This window comes from Mya arenaria, chromosome 3 (genome assembly GCF_026914265.1).
Source record: "Mya arenaria isolate MELC-2E11 chromosome 3, ASM2691426v1".
Taxonomy (NCBI): Eukaryota; Metazoa; Mollusca; class Bivalvia; order Myida; family Myidae; genus Mya; species Mya arenaria.
Window position 1 is genome coordinate 72,980,704 of NC_069124.1, and position 26,407 is coordinate 73,007,110.

General features: G+C 37.8%; 2 protein-coding genes across 2 annotated transcripts; one reads left to right on the plus strand and one right to left on the minus strand.

Annotated features, from left to right (window-relative positions):
• The first annotated feature begins 496 nt into the window (after positions 1 to 496).
• LOC128227039 (aldehyde dehydrogenase, mitochondrial-like) lies at positions 497 to 10,360 on the plus strand. Its single transcript, XM_052937216.1, has 14 exons — positions 497 to 882; positions 1,370 to 1,474; positions 1,791 to 1,931; positions 4,300 to 4,429; positions 4,911 to 4,972; positions 5,128 to 5,256; positions 5,412 to 5,525; positions 6,934 to 7,036; positions 7,548 to 7,732; positions 7,967 to 8,131; positions 8,456 to 8,613; positions 9,064 to 9,138; positions 9,424 to 9,463; positions 9,942 to 10,360. The coding sequence occupies exons 1-14, from the start codon at positions 835 to 837 to the stop codon at positions 9,972 to 9,974; spliced, it is 1,488 nt and encodes a 495-aa protein (XP_052793176.1). The 5' UTR covers positions 497 to 834; the 3' UTR covers positions 9,975 to 10,360.
• A 2,979-nt stretch (positions 10,361 to 13,339) lies between these two features.
• Positions 13,340 to 25,381, minus strand: LOC128229070 (ubiquilin-1-like). The gene is made up of 15 exons (XM_052940721.1): positions 25,250 to 25,381; positions 20,895 to 21,047; positions 19,417 to 19,479; positions 19,047 to 19,181; positions 18,660 to 18,785; positions 18,367 to 18,417; positions 17,990 to 18,067; positions 17,566 to 17,683; positions 17,164 to 17,310; positions 16,646 to 16,869; positions 16,326 to 16,441; positions 15,846 to 16,000; positions 15,604 to 15,716; positions 15,007 to 15,091; positions 13,340 to 14,671 (listed from the first exon to the last, which is right to left on the minus strand). Exons 1-15 carry the CDS (start codon positions 25,358 to 25,360, stop codon positions 14,610 to 14,612), a joined length of 1,737 nt encoding a protein of 578 aa, XP_052796681.1. The 5' UTR covers positions 25,361 to 25,381; the 3' UTR covers positions 13,340 to 14,609.
• Positions 25,382 to 26,407: the final 1,026 nt, after the last annotated feature.

Genomic DNA, 26,407 nt, shown 5'->3' on the forward strand with positions numbered 1-26,407 from the left:
CGGGTATAAGAAATAAAGGGTAAAAGCACAAACTATATTTTTAATTGGTACAATAGATCTCAAATTTCATTCGACCCTGTAATGAATCTATTGTCTCACAAATAATGACTGCCATGAAAAATAGATAAACAGTCAGGAAAAAAGAGTGACACTATTATAGTATTTTTGTAAACATTGTATTTACTGTAGTCTAGGTAGGAGGACTTTATTTACAATAGAAATGAATTGAGTTGGGTTGAGTTGAAGTGATTTTACATGTGCTATAGCAAGCTCATGTACATAATTGTTGTGCTTGTTAAAGACCAGGGTGCAGGTCATTGCTTGTATTAGGATTTTCAAAACTTCGGTCTAATAAATGTCCTTATTGCCCACATTAACTACCTTGTTCTATCTAATTGAGGCGTTTCTAGTTTTGATATAATCACGCCGGGATCACTTTATTTTCCCTGCTATGTATATATATCACTGCATTGAGTTTCACAGATCTTTCATGCGCACCGTTACGTGCGGAGGTTTTAGTGGTAAACAAAGTTATTTGTTCGATAGTCTAAGTCGTACTATATACACTTGTATACGTGCTGTTTGACACTCGAGCGTTCAATTGGATGTGTTTAAAAGTGATTACTTCAATTAAAACGGTATTAAATTTAAGTGTTTCGGGAAAACATAAATAAGGATCCTAGCTAGTGTTTATCGAGAAAGTATCATGCGCATATATCTGAATAGATAGTGGTGTTGGAAAATAGACTACAGATTTTCAGTGCTGAGCCTGTTATCCGGACTTAACCTGCGAACAGAAATTCAAGATTGCCAGGGATTTCATAACAAAGCGCCATGTCTCTGTCGAAACCGATCGTAAACCCTGCAATTAAATTTACGCAGGTAGGTTTTACTCTTATGTTTTAATAAAATGTATTTCTATAGCAGTTCAAGATCCAGGATTTCTTTGCCAAACCTTGCAAGGCATCTATCTATTCCAATTATAACAACAAGGCATATATCTATTCCAATTATAACAACAGGTGTGTTACCATTCAAAAAGTATGCATCATATCTCTTGTCGGCAGCCATTGAGATGAACGTTTTCTATATTACTGGTATTGATGCTTGCTGTTTTATTTACGTCTCGTTTAATATACGGTATTCGTTTCTCCTTTGTTAAAATTGTAATGGGATAATGTCGAACTGTCGGCAGCCTTGATTTAAAACCTTAATCGGTGAACAAATATCGGAATTATATTTATTCGTCATTATTTTCATAAATTAACAATATACCATAGGAAAATGTTTAAACTACCCAAAACCATATCTATTTTGACATCATAAACATGGCAATTATTATTGCAATGCATATGGTTCCTTCCCATAGATTTTCATCAACAACGAGTGGGTAAACTCTGTGAGCGGGAAGACGTTCCCGACCATCAACCCGACCACCGGCAAGAAGATATGCGACATCCAGGAGGGAGACAAGGTAAAAGATTTACACAATCTTCGATTGTTATCAACCATCCCTCCATTTATTTTTCTCTATTCATGTTGACGTGAACAAATTGTTTCTATTTTTAATGTAAGAGTGAACACCTACATGTAGTTGTATCAAACTATATGTTTTGCCGGGGGAAGGGTTCGGTATGAAATGAGGATAGAACACTGCTGGTTCAAAACACTGCTTGGACAAACCACTGCTATGACAAATTAAATATACATATAACTTTAAAACCCGTCAAAGATATCCATCACCGAGAAAAGTGTCAAATTTTTAATCCTCGTGAACGTTTTCTCTTCAGGCGGATGTGGACAATGCGGTGTTGGCGGCGAAGGCGGCCTTCAAAGTGGGTTCCCCCTGGCGCTCAATGGACGCCTACGACCGTGGAAGGCTGCTTAACAAGTTGGCTGACCTCATCGAGAGGGACGTCGTATACATCGCGGTGAGAACATTGTGTCGAAGGACCGCACATCTCAGTCAGAGCATGTCAACCATATTATTTACATTTTTTATAACTTTACACATCGCGGTCAGTGTAAGTCTGATTTATCCTACATTTATTGTCCTGCTGTATTTGCCTTGACCAATAACCTTGCAAAGCGCGATATGCACATTATCCTGTAGTACATGGCTGTCAGAGAATGTGTCCTAGGCTTACGTGGGGAAGTGCTGGGTATTCACCAACATCTGGTGTCTGAGTTGTCAGAGAATGTGTCCTAGGCTTACGTGCGGATGTGCTGGGTATTCACCAACATCTGGTGTCTGAGTTGTCAGAGAATGTGTCCTAGGCTTACGTGCGGATGTGCTGGGTATTCACCAACATCTGGTGTCTGAGTTGTCAGAGAATGTGTCCTAGGCTTACGTGCGGATGTGCTGGGTATTCACCAACATCTTGTGTCTGAGTTGTCAGAGAATGTGTCCTAGGCTTAAGTGCGAAAGTGCTGGGTATTCACCAACATCTGGTGTCTAAGTTGTCAGAGAATGTGTCCTAGGCTTACGTGCGGAAGTGCTGGGTATTCACCAACATCTGGTGTCTGAGTTGTCAGAGAATGTGTCCTAGGCTTACGTGCGGATGTGCTGGGTATTCACCAACATCTGGTGTCTGAGTTGTCAGAGAATGTGTCCTAGGCTTACGTGCGGAAGTGCTGGGTATTCACCAACATCTGGTGTCTGAGTTGTCAGAGAATGTGTCCTAGGCTTAAGTGCGGATATGCTGGGTACTCACCAACATCTGGTGTCTGAGTTGTCAGAGAATGTGTCCTAGGCTTACGTGCGGATGTGCTGGGCATTCACCAACATCTGGTGTCTGAGTTGTCAGAGAATGTGTCCTAGGCTTGAGAATGTGTCCTAGGCTTACGTGCAGATGTGCTGGGTATTCACCAACATCTGGTGTCTGAGTTGTTAGAGAATGTGTCCTAGGCTTACGTGCGGAAGTGCTGGGTATTCACCAACATCTGGTGTCTGAGTTGTTAGAGAATGTGTCCTAGGCTTAAGTGCGGAAGTGCTGGGTAGTCACCAACATCTGGTGTCTGAGTTGGTAGAGAATGTGTCCTAGGCTTAAGTGCGGAAGTGCTGGGTATTCACCAACATCTGGTGTCTGAGTTGTTAGAGAATGTGTCCTAGGCTTTGGTGCGGAAGTGCTGGGTATTCACCAACATCTGGTGTCTGAGTTGTCAGAGAATGTGTCCTAGGCTTACGTGCGGAAGTGCTGGGTATTCACCAACATCTGGTGTCTGAGTTGTCAGAGAATGTGTCCTAGGCTTAAGTGCGGAAGTGCGTGGTATTCACCAACATCTGGTGTCTGAGTTGTCAGAGAATGTGTCCTAGGCTTAAGTGCGGAAGTGCTGGGTATTCACCAACATCTGGTGTCTGAGTTGTCAGAGAATGTGTCCTAGGCTTAAGTGCGGAAGTGCTGGGTATTCACCAACATCTGGTGTCTGAGTTGTCAGAGAATGTGTCCTAGGCTTACGTGCGGATGTGCTGGGTATTCACCAACATCTGGTGTCTGAGTTGTCAGAGAATGTGTCCTAGGCTTAAGTGCGGAAGTGCTGGGTATTCACCAACATCTGGTGTCTGAGTTGTCAGAGAATGTGTCCTAGGCTTACGTGCGGATGTGCTGGGTATTCACCAACATCTGGTGTCTGAGTTGTCAGAGAATGTGTCCTAGGCTTACGTGCGGATGTGCTGGGTATTCACCAACATCTGGTGTCTGAGTTGTAAGAGAATGTGTCCTAGGCTTAAGTGCGGATGTGCTGGGTATTCACCAACATCTGGTGTCTGAGTTGTCAGAGAATGTGTCCTAGGCTTACGTGCGGATGTGCTGGGTATTCACCAACATCTGGTGTCTGAGTTGTCAGAGAATGTGTCCTAGGCTTAAGTGCGGAAGTGCTGGGTATTCACCAACATCTGGTGTCTGAGTTGTCAGAGAATGTGTCCTAGGCTTAAGTGCGGAAGTGCTGGGTATTCACCAACATCTGGTGTCTGAGTTGTCAGAGAATGTGTCCTAGGCTTAAGTGGGAAGTGCTGGGTATTCACCAACATCTTGTGTCTGAGTCTGAGTTTGAGACTTCAGACTCGGAACAGATAATCTTCAATTTGATTTACAACTGTTAATAGTTGAGCAATGACAGTAAAGCTGCAGTATATATTGTGTATACAGTGTTAAACAATCATTTAAACATTTTCTGTCAATAATAACTACAATGCAGATAGATCATGACATTTAAGAATTTGCTTTCCTGAGTCTGAGTCTTAAACTCGGACTTGAGACGTTAAATATACAGACCTGGATGTGTGTATGGGTGTTACAGAGCCTTGAGACGCTTGACAATGGGAAGCCGTTCAAGGACTCCATGGGGACGGATATGAATCTTGTCATGGAGACGATCCGCCACTACGCCGGCTGGGCGGACAAGCTGTGCGGGAAAACCATCCCTGTCCGTAAGTAGGGCTGACGTTTACGGGAAGGCAGGGGGACGCTCCCACGACATTATTATACAAATTATTATTTTTAAACTATGTGATATGTATCAATTAACTTATATGTATTAAACACACAATGCTGTAAAAAAGGCAATATTGATAATGCATTGGTGATGTGTCTTCAGTGCATTCACAGTGTGCAAAAGCAAAGATAAATGATATGCGCGTACTCAGACATGCATAATGCATTCATTGCTCTTCATTCATCCATATAGATTACACTTATTTATACAAACATTTGCGTTTATCGTCTCTTTATAATGCCCAAGGATAAGGTTGCTGATCTGTTTCTCCAGTTTCAAGACCTGACTCGCATAACGTACTAGAAACCTCATAAAATATGCATTGAATCTAATCGATTTCACACACGTGTAATCATATACATGTACATTTTAAATAGCCTCAGATTGCAAACTACTCGATATTATCATTTTTGCAGGTGGTAATTTCTTCTGTTACACCAAACATGAACCAATTGGCGCCTGTGGGCAGATTATTCCGGTATAAGAAATTTAGCATCTACATGTATAAAGGAATAAGCCGGATTTTTTCGATTTATGATGCCATTTCCATTGTCTTGATGTTAATATTTCATTTAAAGCCATATGAATCGCTATGTTTGCCTGGTTTCATGTCCCCGTGTTTTCTGTTGCCAGTGGAACTTCCCGCTGTTGATGATGGCGTGGAAGATCGGCCCGGCCCTTGCTTGCGGAAACACAGTGGTCCTCAAGCCTGCGGAACAGACGCCGCTCACCGCCCTATATGTTTGCTCCCTTATTAAGGAGGTGCGTCGGTCTTGTTTATGACGTCATGTGGCTAGTCCATTTCGTCTCGAATGAAGTTCGAACTCAATTTGAAAGTTTATTTTCATGTTTTATTAAGATATATACAGTGCCTAATAATGCCAGGTTCTGATGCTCAAGGAACACATTCATTTCAGGCTGGTTTCCCGTCCGGTGTGGTGAACGTTGTTCCCGGATATGGTCCCACGGCTGGCGCCGCCATTACAAGCCACCCTGATATCAGAAAAGTCGCTTTTACAGGATCTGCCGAGGTAAGGACACGCTGACGTATTCGTTTCCGGTGAATTTCAGAAGTAATAATAATAATAATAATGGAAACAATATACTATGATTATGATGGTGATAAAACAATAATAATTAGCTATCCCCTAAGGTCATTAACAGACAATTACATACAATTGGCATGGTAGAAGTCGCGTGTATTGTTTTTCTTTGAGCTTATCTCTGTATTTTGTCAACTCTTTGTCGCATGTAAAACACACACAACAAACATCTATTGACAACCAAAAAGGTAATGTAGCCATCGATCAAAGCAAAAAGGTGATTGACCTAAACATGTGTGAGTCACCTTGAACATGTATATGTAGGGCATTCACATTGAACTAATTTCTATTGATTACGGTCCGTATAGCCTTGTTGAGAGATCTTATTGTAAAAAATACAACATGCACGGACAGGTTAGACAATATATGCGATAATTTTGTAAGACGTTTTGTTGTATGTAAAATGATACAGCACTTTAATAAGGTGTAAATGTAGTAAACTCAACAAGTATTTATAGGTTTAGCAATTATTAAAAAAAACACTCCCTCCGTTAAATATATATGTATAAACCGATTCGAGTTGTAAAAATAAAACATTTCATCAAGCATCTGAGCATTTTAACGGGTTAAGCTGTTCAAGGATAGCAGAGTCGAAATTGGTAGAAACCATAGCTTCATGACAGGTGACATGGTGACAAGTTCATAGAAAGCAGCTTTAATATAGCGATTTATTTAAACGGATACACAATTTAGATTTGTTCTATCTTCTAAAACTAAAGAAGAAAAAACATGTATACATAGTGGTTGTTGTTAAATACAAAAGTTCCATGAAAGGTCGTGAGGCCCAATTGAATAGTCTTTGTTGAACATCGTTTTAAATCTCACTATCCATTGACTAATGAAACAAGTCTGCATGGGTACATTTGACGCCTTTTGAGCGTGGCGGTTATGACAATATGTTTACATTAGTTACCAACACTATCTTTATAAATACCTGGACAAATTATGATAGTTGACGTTGGAGGTTTTTAAATATCTCCTCTCTAATGCACCAGTCAATTGTAACCACACATCCCCCAGGTCCGGGGATATACCGGGGATAGCCAGGGAAATGGGCCGTGTTTTTACCTTTCAGGTGGCCCCGCAGTGCCGGGTGAATGCGGTGGTTTTGTCTTTGCTTTAAATATAGCGCGGAATGGGCCTTACCTAGAGACCCTGGAGTGCGGGGGCATTTGGCAGGGATTTTACGAAGGGGATTTCTGTTCGTCCCCGCAGGGCGGGGATTTTAGCCGGGGTTGGCTGGACCGAAAGTCAAAGTCCCCGCTATTCCCCGGACCTGGGGGGGGGGGCGTGGTTACAATTGACTGGTGCATAAAATGGTGTTCTCCTTGTTCAGGTTGGCAAAATTGTGATGGTGGGAGCGGCCGAAAGCAACCTGAAGCCTGTTACTCTGGAGCTGGGAGGCAAGAGTCCCGTCATAGTTTGCAAGGACGCTGACCGTGAGTAGCCCGGGGGTAGACTGATGGTGGGAAAATGGCGGGGTGGGGGGGGGGGGGGGAAGCGGGACATTATATGAACAGATATCAAAGGAAACCGGTTTCTACATATGTTGCCATGATTTTTGTATTTAAATACAGCTGTTTTTCAAATAAAAACCCTTTTATAGTGCCATTCAATGACTGTGCAAAAAACCTACTTTAATAGTCCACAATGATCACATTTCACATTTGAAATTGTTCAAACGGCATTGTGAATATATCTTATTACTATTAGCGGAAACCAGAGGAAACTAGCCTAGATCTAATAAATTATGTGCCGTGGTTTAGTTATGTCCGTATGCAAAAATGTCACAAAACCATCGTCCAACCGAAAAAATGGTTGTTTTATTACGAAGAAACTAACGGTGTTCTTGATTTAAACCGAGTGAACCGTTTTATAATAGCTATGTAACACCTCGTTGCTAACATACATGTACGTGTATGCACATTACTCTCAATGTCTTCCCCGCAGTGGACGAGGTGGTGGAATTGGCCCACAACGCCATCTTTTTCAACATGGGTCAGGTTTGCACGGCCGGATCAAGGACGTTCGTGCACGAGGACGTCTACGACGAGTTCGTGAAGCGCGCCACTGCACGCGCTAAGTCCAGGAAGGTCGGCAGTCCCTGGGACGACGCCACCGAGTCAGGGCCGCAGGTAAATCCTTTGGATAACTTGTCCTTGTCCTTCAAGTGAAGGTTCCTGTTGTCACTTTGTGCAAATTTAATACTTTTCATAAACACAGTTGTTGTTTTTTCCGATAATTGAGTTTAATATCGGTGTAGCTACGTGTACAGGCCTGTACGTTGAGTCCCACTGCGTTGTTTTTGTTCAAATACCACATTAAATTAGTGCAGCGATTTAATGCACTATGCTATTATTAATGGTTAGGTTAGCGAGGAGCAGTTTGACAAGATTCTTGAGTTGATCGAGAGTGGGAAGAAGGAGGGTGCGAAGCTGGAGTGTGGCGGGGCCCGGTTGGGTAACGAGGGCTACTTCATCCAGCCCACAGTTTTCTCCAACGTCACCGACAATATGAGAATAGCCAAGGAAGAGGTTATATACATTACAGTTTTTTTCCATTATTTTCCTTAAAACAATACATGCTTAGCTTATGAGATTCGGTCAGTGATAATGCTGCTATTGTTTATTTCATTTACTGTCAGATTTAGATAATCAGTTGCCGCCGAGTTGACTGAAAAGAATTTGAAAACAAAATTTGATACAGGAAACACACACATAAATACATAAATAATCCACATCTACATACCAGAATGCTGGTTATAAAACACCATGTCACCATTGCATGTCTGTTCCAACTGTGACGAAAATAAATCAGAAACTTAGACGCACTTTTACAAATGTCGGTTACTGTTTCAGATATTTGGACCAGTGCAGCAGATCATTAAGTTCAAGGACATCGAAGAGGTGATCGAGCGGGCCAATGACACCACGTACGGACTGGCGGCGGCCTGCTTCACGAAAGACCTTGATAGCGCACTCGCCATCAGTAGCAGATTCGAGGCTGGTACCGTCTGGTATGTAAAAGTATATTGTGTAATATTTAGATTTGATAGCTCAGCTTGGGTATGGTTGGATGTGTGATATGCATAGCCTTGATACAGTCTTCTATGAAAAGTATACTATTTGGTATTTATATGAAGTGTATATGAGGTTAAAGTACCATGTAGATTGATGTTACTAAAGATACAATTGTAGTGACTTTTTATCCCAACCGAGTGGCAAATATTTATACATGGTTATGATAGGCGCGCGCGTGCGTGCGTGCGTGTGCGTGCGTGCGTGCGCGTGCGTGCATGCATGCGCGTGTGTGTGCGTGTCCGCAATCTTGTCCGAAGCATAGCTTGAAAGTACTTTGAGGTATTGACTTCGAACTTCATATACACATAGCTCTCATCTATCAATTTGGCGGGGGATGTTGCAGTCCGTAAATGCTCTTGTTTTAAATTCATATTATTACATTTTAGGGTGAACTGCTTCAACGTTTTTAAGATGAACGCCCCGTTTGGAGGGTTCAAAATGTCCGGCATTGGCAGGGAACTGTAAGGCTTTCCTATTTACACTACTGCTCACAGTCAGAAGTATCCCTCAAGTATCGTTTGGCATCAATACTTTTGACACAAGTTCTATATTAAGTAACTATCCAATAATTGATACAAGTTTTCGAATGTTGACCTTTATATTACGTGTGTTTTTCTGTAAAATCTAAATTTCAGCACAACATGTTTATTTTCCGTCTTATTTAAGCTTACCAAGAAACAGTCCATTGTATATACAAGTATCCTGTCACATGCTTGATTGCTAACATGTATAACTATACATTGCAGCGGTGAATACGGCCTTCACGCCTATACGGAAGTCAAGAACGTAAGTATATCTTCTTTAAAAAAAATGAAATCCGCAATGTTATAAAAGTGTTTAATGATTGCTTAGTTGATACTTGTCAGACAATCAGGAAGATTATGTGTTCCTGTCATGTGAATGTAATGTTTGTGTTGCCTGTGAATCATGAAGACACTTGGGGTGGGGTACTTTGTCCGCTGTCGTCGTCCGCCGCGTAATCAAACTTTATTTCCCATCGCTAACTTTTGAACTACTTTGTGTATAGTCTAACAACTTGGTATACACACTGGTTATGGTCATTCAATGACAATTGTTGATTTTGAAGTCAATAGGTCAAATGTCAAGGTAGTTCTGACCTTAACTAGAAAAAATATGGTCGCTTCCAACGTGCGACACAACGAATCGCGGGATTCTAATATTTAACGCGCAGTGCTGGCTTACTCCTCGTTTACAGCTATGTTATGTACATGCGATGTTTTATTCCATGTGTTGACTGTTTCAGGTGATTGTGAAGACCCCGTACAAACTACCGTAGTGACAGGAACTGTCAGGAGAGCCAGCACCTCTGGCCAACCACAGTCCGGAGTGCTTTGATTCTCGTACTCTAAACATGTACATCAGCCACTCTGTATAAACTGCTATACACACATGTATACATCTGTATATGTTATATCTACTGGTAGAAGGGCATACTGTTGGGTTGGTGAAACATTGTAAGAGAACATAGTGCAGATGAACAAACAGTTGTTTATAAGTGTAGTATGAACGTATTATCTTACTATTTATTAATGATCTAAACCTATACTTTAATCACGTAACCACTCGTAACCACTAGATGCATGTTTTAGTATTGACTTATAAGACATTAATCTTGAATGCAAGGTGTAAGTTAAAATGTTTAATAAACAATTAACATTAGAATGTCTAGTGGTTTATGAACTTAAAGATGTCTCGTTGATTGTCATTGCTAGAAGGTGTATGTACGTGGCCGGAATATGCGAACTGTTGTGGTGAATACTCCTAACTCGATAATGAAATATTTTAACGGTTGAAACGTTATTGAGTGAGTCGTCGAACAATGGCTGGTTGCATTTCGACTTGACCTAGAGTGTCTGTGGCTTTTCCTCAATAGTATGTGCCGCGACATCTGCTCTGCACGGTCACTCAATGTGAGGCAAATGTAATGCCTTAAACTTAAACTGTTATTTTGCCTACCTGAATTAAGGCCATCTGACTTCTGACCCCGAAGTGTGACCTAGACCTTGACGACACATGAGCGGAACATGCGCTCTCGGACACGATATTTTGCCCTTACTTAGTATAGAAACAATATTCTGATTCTGTCAAATATAAAATGGCTTACGCCGCGCCCTGCACTTTGAACGGATGTGGTAAATATTTTACCATGTTATTCTGAAGTCCTTCGATGTTTGGGAAATTATGTCACAGATCGAAAGAGTAACTGTCTGACATTATATTTCTTAGTGATGAAACAGACACAAACAATGGCTATATATAGTGTGCCATTGACCTTGGAAGGATATGGCTGTAACATCGCTCTTCAAGCCGACCCGTTCGATCAAGTTTCGCCAAGTTATCAAATTCATCCACCGGTTAAAGAGATTTAAAGTGGACACGAAAACGGGACGGGCGAACGGACGGGTGGGTGCATGGACATAGAAAAAAATATTTGTATGCCCTTCATTTTCGGGTGTGATTGGGGTCATAGACAATAAGTTACAAGAGTAGGCAAACAATATTCAAACGAATGGGCCTCGGTTTGCGAAAATAATCGGAAAACATTCCAGTAAGTTGTTGTGGTATGTCGATAAAACTGCTCCATTGCCACTAAAGACCGATCCTGGACCAGTCCTAGGCCCACCCTCATAGGACAAGAGATAAAAGAGAAGAAAAACCGGCCTCATACCAGATTGGTATGCATAGCGTATGCATCCTTTGACCAAGTTTTGACAAACACTTTCACTTATGACTTGTTGCAACTTTTTCAGCTTAATATGAAGTCAACTGTTGTAATAATAACCCCATATGACAGATACGAGTCGACGAGAGTAAACATTAGTGTGTTAAGCAACAATACATTTGAATATTAAACGAGGCAAAAACACCCGTTAATGTCCTTTCGTCACTTTTAATCATTCAAGATCCGTTAGTTATTTTACTAGACATACGCCCTACACTGCATAAACCATTTAAATAAAGGCATGAGAAAGGTATTAAATTCAAGGATGTTTTTAAAAGATATTATAGATAACATTTTACGATAATGTATTCAAATGAGGTCGTTCGAAACATCGGTTCCCTCGAGGCTTCAGCTCGGACCGCGGCATCCTCGAGCGATCGCAGTTTTACCGTATTTTAATTACATGTTCTGTACACACACACACAAAAATGCAACATGTTTTTTTGTTCTGCGACTATTTTCCTTTCAGTGCGCATACTAAATGTTAATGAAAAAGTTGAATGTTTTAACGTTTTCATGTACATGTAATATTAATACATTTAGTTAAAACAAGTGCTGTTCGAAGACAACGTGTTGCACTATATGCCTCTTTGACTAAGAAATAAATGCATTAATGATGGCAAATTTTAAACAAATCCTTTGTCAATCAAGGACCATCATTTGTATTTAGTATATTATGGAGTTATGCTGCCTAACTATGTGAAGTAAGAAGCCTGTTGAATGAATGGTATTGGAGTTTTTAGTAATAATCTTAAATCCCAACTTATCCTTAAACTTAAACCAGACACAATGTGCCCTAAAACTTTAAAGCCACAATGTGTACTTAGGATATGATATGTAGTTAAGTAACCTAATAACGTGATGGTCCTGCAATGGTCCTGCACAACAGTGTCAAGTATGAATTGAAAAGAATGAAGGGTATTGGAGTTATAAGTGAAACATCCAATTGTCCCTAGAACTTTTACCAGTGCCAACCGAATAGTCTAGTCCTCCATATTCTTCGAATAGTCGAGCTTAAAATGGCATTGATAGAGACATGCATATTTTTTTAAACTTTTTTGATGTCCTCTTAAATTATGACTGTTCAACTAAGGTCCACGCAGTCCTCTTAAATTATGACTGTTCAACTAAGGTCCACGCAGTCCTCCTAAATTATGACTGTTCAACTAAGGTCCACGCAGTCCTCTTAAATTATGACTGTTCAACTAAGGTCCACGCAGTCCTCTTAAATTATGACTGTTCAACTAAGGTCCACGCAGTCCTCCTAAATTATGGCTGTTCAACTAAGGTCCACGCAGTCCTCCTAAATTATGACTGTTCAACTAAGGTCCATGCAGTCCTCTTAAATTATGGCTGTTCAACTAAGGTCCATGCAGTCCTCTTAAATTATGGCTGTTCAACTAAGGTCAACGCAGTCCTCTTAAATCATGACTGTTCAACTAAGGTCCACGCAGTCCTCTTAAATCATGACTGTTCAACTAAGGTCCACGCAGTCCTCCTAAATTATGGCTGTTCAACTAAGGTCCACGCAGTCCTCTTAAATTATGACTGTTCAACTAAGGTCCACGCAGTCCTCCTAAATCATGACTGTTCAACTAAGGTCCACGCAGTCCTCCTAAATTATGACTGTTCAACTAAGGTCCACGCAGTCCTCCTAAATTATGACTGTTCAACTAAGGTCCACGCAGTCCTCTTAAATCATGACTGTTCAACTAAGGTCCACGCAGTCCTCCTAAATTATGGCTGTTCAACTAAGGTCCACGCAGTCCTCTTAAATTATGACTGTTCAACTAAGGTCCACGCAGTCCTCCTAAATTATTATAAATTAGTCCTCAAATACATTTAGTTGATCATCATTCTCCGCAGAATTACTTCATAAAACTTACATACTTATAAAGTAAAAACCAGAAACAAATTGCAAATCTGTAATATTTTTTATATCTATGAGAATTTTAAAGACCAAATTAGATACACATATAGCATCACAAAATAACAAAACATTCAAATGATGAAAAACAACAACAACACTCAGTTCAGCTGTCCACAGTTACAGTCATGTCCAGAATAATGTAAATGTATGTATTATGGTCTTGCACATGAAGACAAAATCTGGTAAGCATGTTTTTTTAATAGGATTGTTAATCGTTTAGAATGAACTTCTGACTTAAACAGGACTTAAGATGTACTTTATTGTGATCCTACAAAATTTCACAACCATTTCTGTATTCTGCAGCCTAGATGTGATAGGCTTTCAAATGGAATGCACTGGACTGTACCACTACACAAATTGCACAAGTTTTACTGGTTCTAACTAGTATTTATTGTTATTTAGTATTAAAGTATTAAGATAATTGTCAATCCTGCAAAAATAGTGTTAGTTTGTGCATGAGGGATTCATGCCAAAGGCAGGGTAAAGGGCATTTGACCCATTTTGAAATTGGTTACAGTTATATTCATATGGACTACTTTTTGGATGCAAATGTCTGAGCAAAAAACAACTGAACAATAGTTTGAAGTTGAAATATCTCAATCTTGCTTCAAGATAATCCTGACCTTAGAACCAATGATGACTGTATGCTATGCATTATTGTGATAAGCTTTTACCATAAAAGCTGTTCCAAACCTATTAAAAATACAGATAGCAGTAACATATTTAGTTTTGTAAATCCATAATGAGTTTTCAATCAAATTACATGATTTAATGAAGATGCATCTGATATTAAATAATAACTTCTGCAGGATGGTAAAATAAAATGGAAAATTATTTCTTGCACTGTACTTGAAATTAACAAAACAATAAATCCCAAAAAAAGAATGAAATTAAGTTTCAGTTTTAGAGGCAAAATATAACAAATTAATTACATTGGAAAATTACAACAATTAAGACGCAACTTTTAATTCTGAAATAAGATAAACTTAGCAATAAATTATTAAATATATTCCCAATTTGTTTAAAAGTTCTGATTAAAATATCTAGGACATTGCTACCATAAGTATTTGTATACATTTTGTCATATCAAGCGCAGGTGTTTACATGGTGTATCTTTCATTTAAGGCATTTTTGCAACTCTCATTGATACACTATTGTAATTTAAGCTATACAACAGTATATGACTATCAGTGTTTATGGATCAATAGCGCCTTTTTGCTTGTCAGGAATAGAATACTGGGAAACTCTGGTTTGAGCCATCATCTTTGTTGTAACAGTCTCTCAATGGCTTGATTCACATCACCGAACGTTGCTTGTAGGGCTGAAATAGTACACAGATATGCAAATGAAACTTTATCAGCGTAAATCTGCATACTTACGCAATATTCTGTATATCAATATCTAGTTAAAAAAAATAACATTGGGAATTTTTTTAATTCAAATAATTTATAAACATCAGAAAGAAACTTCAGATATGCTTCAGTTCTAATAAAATACCAATAAGCTTGAGGTTACAACCAGTGTCTGAGTAAACATTGCACAATAGTGATAAGGATATCAAAGAAATACGAAACTTTCATAACGCCGTATGAAATTGAAACACAAAAGAGATGAGCTAAAACTAGGATTTGGTAAACAAAATGAATGACTCTATACCTCTTATATTAGCTTCCCGGTCTACAAATCCCATCATAGCAAGTTGATCTAGTTGGTTTGCAAATCTTTGCTCAGGGGGCTGGCTCTGAAGTTGAAGCGTCAAAAGGTGAATGGAATTATAATTATGTACTATTTTTATGATTTAATGTACATAATTATTAAATACAGATAGCTTTTATTAATACAGACATTTATGGTTAATGAGACAAGCAATTATTAAACTGGGAGTTGTTAAGATTTCAGGGTAGTTTAGACTGTATCATGAAAATACACCAAAGGCAGTAATCAAACTTAGCCATAGCCCACATGCCCAAGCTTGTGAAAACACAATCAGGGTTTTGTTTCATGTTAATATTCTCTGGCCTGTAGGTAATACTCTTATATTTATATATACCTTTTTAAGCTACAATTCAGGCTTGTTCAAGAAAAATATTAATCTTGATGACTTAAAGGGAATTATTTTGCAAGGGAAGTTATCAACTCATTATACCAAGTGTGTTTGCTGTCAAGAGTTGTCTTGACATGGTCATTTGTTGACAAATTACCAGCATTTCTACCTAATTTCAGACCTTAATTTATAACTACAATGTCACTCACCGCATTTCCCTGTGCCATCATGCCCATCATCTGTGTCATCATGTTGCTGAATGGGTCCACTCCCCCTGGCGTAGCGGGGGTCGTGGTAGGGCCCATATTACCAGTTGTGCCAGCTGGGGGTGAAATGAAGAAAATTTAGACAAATTTCTTAAGAGAAAGTGAACATTTAACTTATCATTTAGGACTGTTTTTAATGAATATAATAATCTTATACAAGAAACGATATCTATTTCATAACTTACAAGCTGTAGTGGTAGCTGTAGCAGAGGATGTTTCTGTGGTGCTACCGGTGGTTGCTGAGGTGGTGCTGGTTGATGTTGTTGTTGTCCCAGTTGTTGTGGAGCCACCAACCATTCCTGGAGGGAAGGAAGGTGCCATTCCTGCTGGCAACCCCATACTGTTTGGGAAAACAACAACATGAAATGTATGAAAAGAAAGACATTATAAATTTGATGACAAAGAGGTACTTCATAATTTACATATTATGGCCTTAAATGAACAATCATTTTGGTGATAATTATCTCCTGATATATATCATTTTTGGGTGGTTTGAAAATTTTTAACTACAATCTTGCAATTTAATACTTGAAAATCTCTATTTACAGTCTGAACCTTAAAGAAATGATTTTCTGAACAAACTTTTGTATTATCTAGCTACAAAAGAAAGTATATGCTTGGCAATTTTATAACTATGTGAATACAGTCAAAACTTTTGCACCTACTTAGGAAAGAGCCCAGGGGCCTCGGAGTTGAGAGTCTGCATACCCTGCATCACCTGCTGCATGGCTTCTAGCGCCCGCGGGTTGGTCATCATGTTCTGAACTGTTGGGTTCTGCATCTGTGTTAAGAAACAATAAATTTTCTGTTAAAACAACACCTATCACATAAGTGATGACTACAACCTGCATGCTGCCTTGACGAAGGATGTGACTGATAAGACTCTGGCAAATATTGAACTTAAAAGTCATTATAGAAGTTTTGTGATCAATATTATGGATTACAGACTGCCTTCATACTGATATACAAATATTCCTGAGCACACCTGTTGTAACATGGTAGGCAGCTGTTGTTGGAATTGCTCCCTCAGCTGGGGATTGCTGGCAAACATGGGGTTGGTCCCAAGGATCTGGTTTGCGAGTTCTGGGTTGGCAGTCATTGACTCCATCATAGACTGCATGTAAGGTGCCTGCAGCATATTCTGCATGAGCTGGGGGTTGGACGACATCTGGGACATGAGGCTGGACATCCCCGGTGTGTTGAACATACCTGCAACAGAATGACCACAAGAAATGTAGGTTATGTCATTTTACGTTTGTGTAGCAACAATGTAAAAGCATTAATTCTATCATTATCCTTGCTCAAAGGCAGACATTCAAGCCCAAAGCAACTGGCCAAGAAAGTGCGTATGCTTCGCCGTGTGGTCAACTGGACTAATCTTTCTTTTCACATCAGCAGCCTCAAATTATTTATTTAAAAGCCTCCTGATATTCACAGATACTGAAGCTAATATTGTCTGTTTTAAAAGAGACTAGGAGGCTGCCACCTCAGTGGTTCCCTTACCAAACTGTCCCTGCGCCTGTGAGGTGGTGGACGTGGTGCTGGTTGATGTTGTGGAGCTGGTAGAGCCTGATGTGCCGCCTGACTGCGGGGCCCAAGGGTTGGGCAGGGGGTCTGTGTTCTCACGGCCAGCCTGGGTACCAGCAGAGTCTGGAATGTAAAATATTAACAGCTATGTGTTCATTCCTGGATAGATCAACACAAAATAATTGTTTGCTTGTTGTTTTTTAAACTTAAAACATATATCAACTCACCAACATTTGAACTGTCCAAAAATGTGATACAGTTAAATACTTATAACATGGTGGTGTAGTCAAGTGTGTTTGTCATGTTGTTTATGACTTGTCACTCAAAATCAAGGTATTAACTGGTCGGAGAGCAAATATGTTTAACCACTGAACATACCTCCAGATACAAGGCCGGAGAAAGGGTTGGAGCCAAATCCCTCCTGTGCAGCATTCATCATAGGCTCCTGGATGTCGGTGTACATGCGCTGGAGGGCATTGAACCCACCTGGTATACTCTGAAATAGGATGGAAATCATATATTTGTTTAACAGGTTACACTAATTATTACCAACTATTTCACAGTGAAGGCACTCAAGTTCATATATATCAATTACTTATTTGAACATTTCATCACAAAAATATATATTCTATCTATTTAAAGACTTTTTCTGTGCTCAGACAGACATCTGATTACAATTTTTTGTATCTATTTATTAACATCAGATTCTGTTCGAAGAAAACCAAATGATATAAAACTGTATACAATAATCATCAAAGCCTGATAGTGAGACTGTAAAATAATGCTAAGTGTAAATGGTCACCTCCAGATTGCTCATGGCTCGATCCTGGGACCTCATCAGTTCCTGCAACATGGATGGGTTTCTGGCAAGCTCCAAGGTCTGTAATGAAAATGTCATGATGAAATAGTGAAGAATGTTCTACAAAGATTAAGAGTATACTAATTTACAAAGCAAATGTGTCTTTAATTCACTCACTATCTATAACATAGATTTCAGAAGGAAAATATGAGCTATTTAAATGTGTTTCTCCAACTTTGCATTGCAGTTCTAAAGCAAAACAGTGTAAGGGAGACAACTACTATATTTCTATCTGAAGATATTTCTATCCAACTCAATTTCCAATAATATGAACTTCATGTCCTTTTGAAATGATTATGAGACCTATAAATAATGCAAACCTGTCTCATGAGTTCAGGGTTGTTCAACATGTGTGTGATTTCTGGATTTCTCTGAAAACAGAACAATGGCAGTGTATCAAACTTATCAATATACAACATAGATTAATCTTTTAGAAGACAAGACATAGACCTAGCAGATGTTTATCATCAATCAATGAATCTCCATTATTCCAAATAAATGACACTGTTGTTGTTGTTGCCATTGAATACCTTGAAAAGATAAGTGGAAACAGAGGTATCCAGTTTCCAGTGAAACTTTCCACACATACAATGTAGAACTCTGACTTTCTCACCTCCATAACATCTCTCATCTGTGGGTTAGCCATCATGAGCTGCCTCATGACATCCGGGTTGGACATCATCTGTTGTACAAATGGGTTCTCCATCATCTGACGCAACATTTCTGGGTTCTGCGTCACCTGGTGGGGATACAAAGGACTTGAGGGCATATCTTAGTGCATTCATTTAGAATACCTGACAGATGTTTAGTATGAAAATTCCCAGAGTCTTATTTTTAATTCAACGTATCTCTTTATTAGGCAATTTTCTTTGAATGCATTCACACATACATAAGACATAATGATATAGCTTGATCAACCATATTTTTGTAAATCCATCTTTACAGGTAAGATGAATAAATGCTGGTGAGGCTTACAAGAATTCTATGGAAGCATTTGTACCTGTTGTTGCATACGCTGCTGCATCTCCATGAAGTTAGCAGAGCCCATGCCAATATTACTGAGCCCGGCAAGCCCTCCCATGCTGCCAAGCCCAAATGGGGACGCACTCACATCTGGGGCAGCTGGTCGACTGGGCTACAATCATGCAACAAAACTTACTATCATGATTAAATTTCCATGATCTATAATAAAACTTTGTTAACTTGTTCTTCTGTATTTTTTCACAACGTCATAAACGTTCAAACATGCACTTCTGTAAGCTCCTGTCCATATGTAAATTGAATCTAGGTGAACATATAATTTTGCCTCTTTAAATGTGTTGAACAAGGCTCTCTGAACTCAAATATTAATTTTTAATACATGTATTTACCGGTACTGAGGGTGTGGTTGTTGTGGTGGGTGTGTCAGCTGGTCCAGGGCTGGCAGCAGTTGTCTAAAATACACAGTAATATGCATATATATATATATATATATCCTTTAAAATTATTCTAATCATGTACTAGTACTTGGAAATGTGTGTGTGCATACTTCCATTTGAGGCGCTTTGTAAACACTGAAGATGATGATTGCTACATGTATGCAGGGACATGCACTGACTTTCATAGATGCAAAATGGCTTATATCATTTCATAAAACACGATATTTCCTTTATACATAAAATGATCTATACTTGTGTATAGTGTTTGTAGTCAACTCAAATATTAAATAAAATTTGCTGTGTACTTGAAAACATAAATAATCTAGATTGCTTTTTTGAAAAAGCGCTTGTCTCCCCTATTGTGTGGTTGTAGCTGAGAAAAAAATAAATGATGGACATGAAATTTGTAATTTTGGACTGGAGACGAACCAATAATGAAGTTTGGCTTATTCACCCGTATTAAAAAGTTAAGAGAAGAAAGTGTTGTTGATTAATCTTGGAAAATGTAAATGAAGTTTGTATTGTTTGAAGTTCCTCGGCGCAAGTGTTATTCAATTATTGATCAGAAACTATTTTTCAGCTCAAGGTCTTCGTGACCTTGACCTTTGACCTACTGATCACAAAATCAATAGGGGTCAACTGCATGACAAACTTACATACCAAGTTCCTGGGTGCAAGCATTCTTTAGTTACTGAGTGGTAACCGTTTCTCAACCTCAAGGTCACGACAACCTTGACCTTTGACCTACTGATCTCAAATTATATAGGGGTCATCTACTAGTCATGACCAACTAGCATAGCAAGTATGAAGTTCCTGGGTGCAAGCGTTCTTTAATTATTGAACGGAAATGAAGTGTGACGTACAAACTGACTGACAGATAGATCACAAAATCAATAGGGGTCATTGACTAGTCATGACCAACTTGCATACCAAGTATGAAGTTCCTGGGTGCAAGCGTTCTTTAGTTATTGAGCGGAAACCATTTCTTCACCTAAAGGTCACGGTGACCTTGACCTTTGACCTACTGATCTCAAAATCAATAGGAGTCATCTACTAGTCATGACCAACTAGCATACCAAGTATGAAGTTCCTGGGTACAAGCGTTCTTTAGTTATTGAGCAGAAATCATTTTTAAGCTTAAGGTCACCGCCAACATATCGTTTTTTAACCTCAAATTTACTGCGACCTTGACCTTTGGCCTACTGATCACAAAATCAATAGGGGTCATCTACTATTCATGAACAACCAGCATACTAAGTATGAAGTTGCTGGGTCTAAGCGTTCTATAGTTATTGAGCGGAAACGAAGTGTGACGAACAGACTGACGGACAGGGCAAAAACAATATGTCTCCCCATGAATGGGGGAGACATAATTCTAGGCATGTTTAAATGCATGTTTGATATAAAAACAGCATGTATAAAACACTCACCTTGTTAGCTGACTTAATGACCAGGTGAATTGTAAGACCATCTTTAATGCCATGTTGTTTCAGAGTGTCATTCTCTTTCAATATTTTACCAGCAAAAATAAGACAGAGCTGTTCAATTGGGGATTTGAACTTCTCTCCAACTAACTCCTTCAGCTGAAAAAATAATAAAACAAAATAAAATAAAAAAATTGTTGACACCCTTTGTTACGAAGCACAACATTGGAACATATCTCATACTTTCTATTCTTTCATATGATTAGGATAATACTCTGGGGTCAAAATAAGCACAAGACTGCCATGCTTGACTGGCTTGTTCAAAATTTGAACTTTATTTTGTGGGCTGCCAATAGTTTCTCGAAATTAGTGAGTTTAGCTTAATCCTGTTATTTCTAGAAACAGGCTCTGGTGACAATTTTTCAAGCAAAGCAGTTATGTAAGGATTCAGGCTTGTTGATATTGAATTGTTTTCATTCATATTTTGATGGCCAAGTACATTGTAGCTCGCTGCTGTCATCAATCAATATTTCATTACATAATGAAGAAATATAATCTATCGAATTGAATGGTGTCAGGTAAAGGCCCAGTGCCAGAAACTCTCCATTGTTTTCAGACAATGTTATAAGGCTGAACCTTGAAAGAATTAATAACAGGGAAAAGAGTATCATTATGTCCTTTTAATATATTTGGGTGTTTAATTTAGGACTTCTTCTTAGTTCTTTTAAGCTTTATTCCACTAATAAAGCTTAAAAGAACTAAGAAGAAGTTCATGAGATATTTATGAAGTTAAACAGTTTACTGTACACAATAATTACTTGTATCTTTTTACCAAAAGCCTGGTTGTCACAGAATGTGTCAAATATTACCATTTACACTTCAAAGCTCATTTTTTTTTAATTTACTAGCCATATAAGCTACACTGTACAACACACATATGATATAAACATGTCATATCATTCATCGCATGTGCGTAAAGTAAGGAAAATTGAACGTCAAATTGGAAACTAGCTTTAAATTGATAGTACAACACGCAGGATCATTTGATGAACAGAAGGGTATTATGTAAGGCACTTAATTCAATAAGGCCAGAGTTTTTATATCTTTAGATTTACGGGAGCGCCGTACCTAAATATTTCAAAACCCAAATAAAAATAAAATTCATTTTCGTAGTATTATTTTTATTTTTTCCGACGAACGTTGCTCCAATGTTAAGAACAAAATAAAATTAGTGTTCTATAACCCGTATCTCAGAACCAACTGGTGTACCAATTGTCATTCATTATCGGTCTTTTTACTGCACAAACCACGTAAACCAGTCGGAAATACGCGGAGAAACAGAACAGGTACCCGTTACCATAACAACGTCCTGTCAAAAGTGAAAGTACTTTTTGTCATACCCCTTATTTCTCGCAATTTCTGCAGCTATATAGAAATGTTTTTCTACAAAAAACGTTCCGATGTTTCATTATTTAAATCAAACCGTGGTGAACTTAAAGCGTGTTTATTGTGATTTTTTTTTGTAGATTCAGTATGTTGTTCGCGTTTCGTGGAATGATTGCGAAACTTCCGGTCAAAATAAGGAGACAGAAATTCTTGGGTTGTATTGTCTATTAAAAGTCGTTGGCGCACGTCGTATATTAACAAGGATGAATTGGATTACAGCGCAAAAATGTATAGCTTCTGACAAACACAAACTGCAAAATGATATCGTGTTCATCATAGTCAAAATGGATATTTTTTTCTGAATTTGACTCTGGGGAGCATTGAACACACTGCTTCACAATCACATATTTGAAGAGAAAAACACAAGGTATCGTGATATTCGTAGTTGTTTATTAGTTTAATAATGATTTCGAATTTAAATCGTTATAGAATACTGAAAATGATGTAATAATAACATAGTGTGTGTTTCCGATAAAAGAGAAAAAATCTGAACATAAGATATCTGGCAGTCAGTGCAAGAAGTCAAACTTATCCGTTGCTTATTGCCAACGGGCATAGCTGGAATTAGAAGGATATTTTTCAGGACTGATTCTAAAATCAGTTCTTAGACCTGTTTTTTTTAAACATATAACACTTGTAAAATTTATCTGAATGCTCCCGAATTTTCTTTGGTGAAGTACATAAATGTAGATTTTGACTGTCTGTGTATCCGTAAGCCCTGTCAAACTTTGAAGTGAAGAGGAATTTCCATCAGGGCTTCTACTTTTTTTGGTTATATTTTCTATATAAAAACCACATCACGGTAAATTGTCACGGTGCTATTTCGTTAAAGACAGAAAAAACACATTTGACCTCCTTATTATACCGTGTCTGAAACTGTGTTCAATGTTTGATTACTTCACAATGGAAAGGATATGCTTATATTGTGGGCAAAAGGTTAGAATTGGCCATTTAAACTTCTTTATTACACTGACATGTTTCATAAAATCCATGGGTTGATAATATATGCACCTCATATGCATAGGTGCATTCGAACAAATATATACAATTAATTTCAATGAGCGCTTGAACTCACAGTGTTGAGGTCAATATTTTCAGTCATTAAAGGGATCTTTTAATTATGCTTTTGAAACTTTGTGGTGATCTATCACCCTTTTTTTAGCCTATGAAATAGCTGACACAAGTAAGGTGTGTTTTGTCTTCATGATATAAGAAGTTTTAAAAAATAAAAAAAATCGGAGAAAAATCCGTTTTATTTTTATTTATTTCTCCTTTGGGACATTTTATGCATTTTATTTTTATTTTTATTTCCTCCTCCTTACCCAACTTTTTGAAAAATCTCCCGTAAATCTAAAGATAAAAAACTCTGGCCTAAGTAGCTTGGATAACATCAAAAAAGCAACGCCCCTGCAAGTTTATAACAGTAACTCACTTTCATCTTTCTTTAAGTTCTATGACGTGTAAAGTTGCACAAAATGTATTCATTCATTTAGTCTTGTCTACTGACTTATATATGCAGGGGATAGAATCAGTACTTAGACACATAAAAACAAATCAATTTTTTCAAATAGGATAATGCTCATCATCAGTCTAGACCAGAAGATACAGCCCAGATCAGCAGACCATACAGAGCAGATTGAAAGACGATACTGCAAGTGTTATATGTTGAAACTGACCAGAGGATGAAATCTATTATGACCTAGATAATAAAATTATGTGGGCCCCAAACAGCCCAGATCGTAGCATCATATGACAGTGACTGGGAAACCCAAGGTTTGCGATATTTGCTAATAAAATACAAAAAATATCCCAGAGAAACTCCATCTGATTAGAACATTGTTTTATCATGTCTAGTGAGATTAAGAAGCATATGATTTTTCCCATTTTTGTTTTAAAAGTTTGCTCCAGGCTGTCCTTTTCATGAATAAGGTTTTACCAAAAACGGACAATAACCTTCATTTACAGCCAATGAGTTTACTTTATTTGCCTCTAATAAGTTCCACTCTTAAAAGTAAAGAAAACCAGGTTTACAACAAACAACAAAAAAGGTGAGGACTGATATACCCAGTATAAAAAAACCTGGCTGTCATCCAGACGCATGCAGGTTGCCTAAAGACAGAAGACCTCTACTGACCTGTTTTACAGCCAAAGTTATGCTACACATCTATGAGACTCTATAGCGAATTTATCTGATATATTCTCAGTAACATTTTACTATTTTTATTATTTCTATTGCTTTCAAAATCAAAATTTAACCTTAATTATAATCTTTATTAAATTAAATGCCTAAGTGAAATGACGTTATCTATTTGATGAGAAACACATTAAATTACTTTTGTGAATTTCCATTCTTCTCGGCCTCGTGCTATCTAGTAATCGAAGTTGAAAACTACACCTATAATAGCCAGTGTCAATAATGACGTTAATTTATATGTTATATTCTCAGTGACATATTATTTCTATTGTTTAAATCAAAATGTTGTCTTAATTATAATCTTTATTAAATTAATACTTAAGTTGTTATCTATTTGATGATTACGCATAAATTACTGACGCTATAGACGCTATATGCTTTAACCCGGAATCCTGATCGGAACAACTACCCACTTTTGATACTAAACAATTTGTACGTGAAGGATTTGCCATATCAAAAATAAAGAAAAAATCCGTCAACGTACAATTATTTGGACTAAATTTGTAATTAGCCCATAAAAACGTACACCTTTGAGTCATTCTAAGATGTTTTTTGTATCGCGTTAAAATCAGAGTGTGGACTAAAAAATGTGTTATAAATCATATACGAGTTGTGAAAGTTGAAATAAAAAATATCTTCGAATTGACTGTCAATAATAATGAACTTTAAATGTATTGATGAGATGGGACAAAACAGAAAGGTGAAAGCCATGAAAATTAACCTTCTTAACATCTGCATTTTCGTCTATCTTAATCTCTTGTTTCTCTTTCGGCGTTTTCACAGTAATTGTGATTTCAGTTCCAGAATTTTCGGTCTGTTCAGAGTCAGCCATTTTGATTATTTTTGTGGCGTACTTCCGGTTTTATTTACCAGAAAGAAAAAATAAGAAAAAGATAATCGATGAAACTTGTTTTCACTGATGAAAATTGTTAGTATATTTCTAATGAAGTAAAAAAGACCCAACCCTATTGTGCAATAGTCAATTAATGACAAATATTCGACTAGGTGAATCGAATTTGTTTATGGAAATAAAGTTTTACAGTAATATTGATGGTAATTTAAATTAATTGTTGATGGTTGTAGATATTTAGGATCAAACTGTTAGTTTTAATTACGATGGTAGTTTCTTTTAATTCAACCAATATTTTTGCGAACAGGCTAGAAAAGCAATGTTTAGTTTGCTTAAAGCAATTTAAAGGCCAGAAAGTTACAATTAAGTATCGTTTTATCTTTTTGATACATCGGTGCATGAGTCTAATATTGTAATACGAAACAGATGTCTGTGGTTGTGATGACCTCAGTATATTGTACGTATATTTCGATGCAGTTTTGTAAACTTTTGTTAAATATTAAATTGTCTACTTCTAAAGTTATAAGGTTAACTTGATGTTTTACCTTTGGCTGCTGCTGTTAAATCAAGAGTCATTGACTAGGTGGTGTAGAATAGTTAATACTAAGAATGATAAACTCAATGGTTATAATTATAATGTATAAAGTGTTGGTTGTTAAAATGCGTATTCTTGTCTTACGATTAAGGGTGTTCACTACAACAATTGGCTGTGCATATTATTGGTTTACTGAATCTGCACCCCATCCTATATATTTACATACTATTGTTAGACATAGAATTAAAGATCAGTTTATGACTTTGATTGAATAACTACAGACATCAAGAAATTGTTTGCAATATAGAATATTTAGAACTGATTTTCTATTGAAAAATGCTTTGTTTTACTACCAAAAGACCTTGCATTGTCACTCTATCACTCTAGATGCCGAAATAGCAATCTTGGTTAGATATATTGCTGATCTTTAACAAAGAAATTGCCGTCTTGTGATAAATGTTCTGTTGCTGACGAGTTTCATTATATTAACTTAA